This window comes from Scyliorhinus canicula, chromosome 1 (assembly GCF_902713615.1).
Source record: "Scyliorhinus canicula chromosome 1, sScyCan1.1, whole genome shotgun sequence".
Lineage (NCBI taxonomy): Eukaryota > Metazoa > Chordata > Chondrichthyes > Carcharhiniformes > Scyliorhinidae > Scyliorhinus > Scyliorhinus canicula.
Window position 1 is genome coordinate 205,746,863 of NC_052146.1, and position 6,000 is coordinate 205,752,862.

Genomic DNA, 6,000 nt, shown 5'->3' on the forward strand with positions numbered 1-6,000 from the left:
GATACAAAAGTCTGAGAACACGCACGAACAGATTCAAAAACATCCTCTTTCCCGCTGTTGCCAGACACCTAAACGACCCTCTTAGGGACTGACCTGATCAATACTACATTCCTGTATGTTTCACCCGATGCCAATGTCTATCTATTTACATTATGTACTTTGCGTTGCCCTATTATGTGTTTTCTTTTTATTTTATTTTCATGTACTAAATGATCTGTTTTAACTGCTCACAGAAAAATACTTTTCACTGTACCTCAGTGCACGTGACAATAAACAAATCCAATCCAACCCAATTATATTCAAGAGTCCCATTGCCAGGTGTGGATGCCTATCCTGGGTTGGACACAGCCAAATAGGGGCAGGATGTACCAATTTCTACCCCGTTCATTTCTTGCTCGGGTTCTGTGATCCACTCAGGAATCACTCACATTGCATTTTTCAATTCACAGCTTATATCCATTCATTTTTTTTTACACCTCTCCAGTGAACAAAGAGCAGCTTCTTTGTCACATAATAAGCAAGTAAAATGGGTCAACCCTTGAAATATTGCTGTTGGAAATAGTATTTCTGCAAAACTGACTTATTTTATTCCCAATGAGTGGTGCTCCATTATTTCATGCAATACCTGTATGGGAAGCTTTCTGTGTGATTTATTACAGGACAATGCGGAGGAGGTATTGTCAGTTTTCTGTATGTATGCCATGACTTTAGCTGCAAGCAGGTGTAGATATATAATTGATAAAGAGGTTGAATGGTTGCACAATGCAGAATGAAGGCAGTGGTGAATGGGGTAAACAAGGACCGTTAATGCAGAATAGCTTTTTGCCACTTTTTTAGGTGAGTGAATTGAGAAAGGTGAACAAGAGAGTTTAAGTGTCCACTGATCCCTGGCTTGTCTGGCTTCCCGCTTTCTGCCTGCTGTGATCCAAGATTCCCAGTAGCTGCTTGTCCTAAGTCGACCAGGCTACTATTACTGTGTCCGTCTTCCTCTAGCTGCCATAACAAGCATGAATGCTTAGTCAGGGTGAGTGAAGGCATAAGTGCAGACTGTGAATATTGCTGAAAAGATAGACATGACGCTGAAGCTTGTTGTCTTCTACTAATCAGGACAAATGCAAGAATGTCAAATGAGCACAACAATGTTGGAGAAAAATAACTGATTTGTAGGCAAGTTAGCTCTGGTCCAATGTGCAGCTGTCTAGGCTGTGTATCCCAGGCTGAATGAATCAAACAGTGGGCTGGATTCTACAGCCGCCCAGCCATGGGTTTCTCAGTGGCACGTCATTCACTGGCAGTGGGATTCTCTACTCCCGCCACCTGTCAATGGGATTTTGCATTGAAGCCACCCCACACTGCCGGGGAACCCACGGATGAGTGTGCGCTGCCGGCGGGAATAGAGAATCCCAATGACTGGAGAATTCTGGCCACTATAGTTAATAGGCAGAGAGGATAGCCGGTACTAAACCAGCCCACCCTTGCAAAGAAAATGTCTACTGTTAGCTGTGATTGGGTAGCACTTGCTGAACCACCTTGAGTATGCTAATAGCTACACTTAACAATTCAAGATAATCAGCCAAGCTCATAACATGACTAATTTATGATTGCTAGAAGAGACATGCTTCATACACAGGGGCCCCAGCAATATGTTCAAGTTTGGTTGAATTCCCATGAATTTTGTGAGCCGATGGGTCCCCTTTGCGTTCTCCATGGCAAAATTCAGATTATCAGATTCGACTTGCCAACCAATCAACACCCTTTTCTTCCATAGTATAAATTGATGTCATCATTTGAAATGTGGTATTCTTATGTTTGTCCGGATGAGTGCAACATGTCTCTCATTTCAACAATATATGAATGAGAAATAGTTAATCTAGTAGCCGTGGGCATTCAAAAAGTCCTAAGTGTCTCTGTAAGCTTCTGCCTTGAGGTAAACTGCCTGTTAAAATTGTTAGTTTAGTCATTTCCTGAGATTTTACAGAGCATATTGATCACGTGGATACAACCTCTGCCCCGGCAGTTAAAATTGAATTGTTCGCATTGGCATCATGCCCTAGCTTGCATATCTTTATGATGTACTCACCTATTTCCGGGTAAGGCAAATGTCCAAAATTTTAACTGATCATCATCGTCCCCATTCCCATTGAGTTGGTAGTGTTAAAAGCAGAGTTTATATAACCTGCCCCTCACAGTGCAATAAATGATCCAAAGCATTGCTGATGACTTGGCTGGTGACGTCTGCTGTACCTGACGTATTCAGACCAGAAAGTCCCTCATTTAATTCCTAGTCTGTGCTGAGTGAACTCAGTCAACTGTTCAGGCAGCTATTTTAATGCTATGGTTCAACTTAACAACCAGTTGGACATGGAGGAGAAAATAACCAGGCAAGATTTCCCCTTGCGATCTTTACCTAATGATCATTATGGAAAGATGTTTGTGTGTCCTTCTGTATGTGAACAATGGGTGAGATACAATATTGTGCCCCCATCAGTTTACACTGATGGAATAATGTCTACGATCCTCAGAACAAAGATCAAAGCTTTCAAAGCCTTTCAAGGCAATCAAAGCCTTCAGTCAAGAACGAGGAGAATCAACTGGCAAATAAATTATGTTTTGGAGTCTCAATCCCGTTCTATATGCAGCACCATTAGATGGGAGCTAATAACTGTTCTGTCTTACAAACAGCCAAGTCACAAAAAACACATAACAAATTTTCATACTTAACTAAAAGGATTAACATCGCCTAAAACAAAAATGTGTTGTTTATATCGGAGTGAGCTTGCATGCGACAGAAAGATCCCATTGAACAATAAAGTAGTCTTAATTTGCTTGTCTGTAGAAATTTACAATTTGTCTCTCGTTTGCAGTTACAGAGTGATCTTGATCAAGAATACCAAGACAAGTTTAAGAGGCTGCCTTTGGAAATCCAAGAATTTGTACAGGATACGCTGAAAGGGAAGTTCAGTGAGGATGGAGATCACAGTGCTCCACCTCCCGTCCTCGCTCCAGATAATGGGAAATTGAACCATCAGTCATGCCCAAATGAAGATGATTTAGAAGACGACAAGTCAGATAAAGTCTTCGACACATCACTTTAATAAGCAGATCCCACCTTTAAACTGCGTTCATCTATTACATTCTTTTGGGGGGTAGGGGCTGCAACACAAACGATGAAGGCAGGAGAGCAACAGCTTGAAATGCAAGTCTGTGTCCTGGAAGACCTATTCAAGCATACAGTGCAGCGTCAGGGTCATGTGTATGTACATTCAGTTCAAGTGCCAGTGCGAAACTAATTGTACAGTGCCATCCATTTCACTTGAAAACCATGAAAGAGGAACGTGAGACCTGTAGTATTTAAATAGGCCAAGTTCAACAGCCACGTATCCATAACATTGCATGATTGCACTGTCGTAAGAAACCTTTGCTTTAGCTGCAAGCACAAGGTTTGCCATTGTCTTTGCTTTATACATTAAGTACACTTATCTAAAGAATTGTAAATTGCTGCATACTTTAATGTTGGCACTGCTGAATTAAGAATGTTGCTTAATATAATGGGAGTTTTGGTTGTGTAACTCTAAAACTTTCTGTATAGCTTTGTCCGGTATATTCGACGGGAAACAAGTTTCAGGGATGCATGCATGATGGAAGTATTAGGGTTATCACTGTGGATACTTTAAAATATAACTGTAAGAGGCAGTTTTTGTTGTGGAGTTTGTGCTGTAATGTACTTTAAGGTAGCTTTACAGGGTAAAAAGTGTCTTTGACTTGTGTGTACAAAGTAAAGTTACATTGATATCAGTTTTTCTAAACCAAGATTGTTATTACAAGTTAGTGTGAGTGACGTAATGGAAAGTCCTTCTATCCAACTGCACAATCAAAATATTGTAACTTGCTACACATCTAAGTCATTTATACAATTTGTTTTGTACAATACCAGTGGTTGTAAATATCCTGAACTGAAAGGAGAGAAAAATGCAAGCAAGTCAATGTATTAATGTGTATGAATGCACTTTGCGAATGAAATATTAATTTCAAAATTAAACACTGAAAATGCGATACTGCTAACGGTTAATCGTCACTGGTAACTTTAGTAAATGACACTATAATGGATAGTCACATAAGCTGTTTGTACAACTGAGTTATTTGGCATTATTCACTCTATGCCATATATCCGATAGACAACAGATACAAGTATTGCAGCAGTTAAATTGGCAGGCGAGGTGGTTTAAGATTTAAGAGACCATTTTATGGCAAAAACATTTCAATGTTATTGTGGCTGTTCAATCTATGAAATACATAAATTTGACGTTACTTGTATTTCGACTTCCAGTATGTGTAATTATCCTGAATGAAAACATTGCATTGCCATCATTTGGTGCAGTATATGTCTAATATGATGTTTCAGTAAAACATTCTCTTTATTTTTATACAATTTAATGTGCTATTCTAATAAAAACACCATCATAGGTTGAGCTATTTAGATGCTCATAATTGAAGATGGAGCATCTTTATTTTTTATTTTTTATTAGTTTTAACTGTGACAGTTTATCGCAAAAAAGAGAAATTCAGTTTTATTCTGTCTATATCACACCCTATAGTTTTCAATGGTTGTAGTGGAAGTGTGTGTGTGTGTGTAAATGTGTGTCGATATATATATATATAAAACATACACATACATACACACATGTTATATTTGTTGTTTAACGTTACTTGAACTAGGTTTGTTGAAACTAACAGAAGGGGTCTATATGATGTGAACGTCTTGTGCCTTTAAAGTGTTTGCCTTGTTCTGTATCTGTCTAAGTGGAATATTCAAAGTATTTACTGTGGAAATCTGTATTAATGGCCTGTTCTATACTGAAATAGGTTGTATGTGCACTTCATTTAACAACTGCAAACACTACAGCTTGTATTCAGCATTAAATGCGGGTCATTTTTGATTAGGACATGTAACAGTGTTTCACAAACTTCAGCCCGTACATCAGGTCTGGACAAATAACAAAACGCATAATATCAGTGAGTGCAGCCTAATTCTGTTTACCTCACTGATCATGTTAAATGAATGGTCTGTGCTCTAATATTATTCTAATGTTTTGACTTAAAGTTGACTGTAGAATAACAAAATGTGACAAACTTCACATAAAAAGGATGTAAATAATATTGTCTTTAACAATGATAACTTGTTCCGAAATGCATATTCAAATTTTGTATGAATTCTATGCAATTTTCTGGCATGATGTTTCTTCCACTAGTAATTTTATGTGCATTCATCCGTTAACAATGGAAAAATAAAACTTCTTTAAACATGCGTTTCTCTGTGTCACCATTGGAAGAATATCTGCCACGGTGCTTTTTCAAAAACACTGCTGTTTATTTTGAGAAATGAGACTGACAAAGACCCAAAAAAGTGACAAGTGCACATGCAGCTACTGTTTCAACTCATTGCAACACCACAAATTTTGGGAGAACTCAGTATGGACACCCAGGGCGCTTAATTCTACAACTAAGGTTTGACAAAGTTTCGAAGGCGGTAATTGAGCCCTTTGGTGAACTGGGAAAACCGCGTCAGATTGAACATTTTAGTTACTTATATACCAAAACCCCTCTTCAATGTTTACAACTTAAACACAAACTTGATACAGTGGTCATTTAGCACATGTGATTCCCCTGAATATTTCAGAAATATCAAATCATCTCTGTCCATTGAGGAATCCAGTATGTAAAACTGCCGGCTACCATGAAATGAAATGAAAATCGCTTATTGTCACGAGTCGGCTTCAATGAAGTTACTGTGAAAAGCCCCTAGTCGCCACATTCCGACGCCTGTTCGGGGAGGCTGGTAAGGGAATTGAATCGTGCTGCTGGCCTGCCTTGGTCTGCTTTAAAAGCCAGTGATTTAGCCCAGTGTGATTAGATTTTGAGGGCAAGACATGTGATCCTACTGAAGGGATCTTAAATGCCTATAGCGGTAGTTTAAATAGGAGAAGGTTTTTCGTGGATAGA

The 6,000-nt window shown here is 38.8% G+C and overlaps 1 protein-coding gene across 3 annotated transcripts in view; it reads left to right on the forward strand.

Annotated features, from left to right (window-relative positions):
• LOC119971165 (1-phosphatidylinositol 4,5-bisphosphate phosphodiesterase beta-1) overlaps positions 1-5,306 on the forward strand; it is a 983,652-nt gene extending 978,346 nt beyond the window's left edge. The window contains exon 34 of one of the 3 annotated variants that reach the window (XM_038806377.1): positions 2,865-3,055. Coding sequence is in view for 2 of the 3 variants with exons in the window: in XM_038806362.1 (XP_038662290.1) it covers positions 2,865-3,095 (231 nt within the window). In the remaining variant the exon portion in view is untranslated. Of the gene's footprint in view, positions 1-2,864 lie in introns of all 3 variants that reach the window. The other 2 variants (XM_038806362.1, XM_038806370.1) reach the window with 2 other exon arrangements.
• Positions 5,307-6,000: the final 694 nt, after the last annotated feature.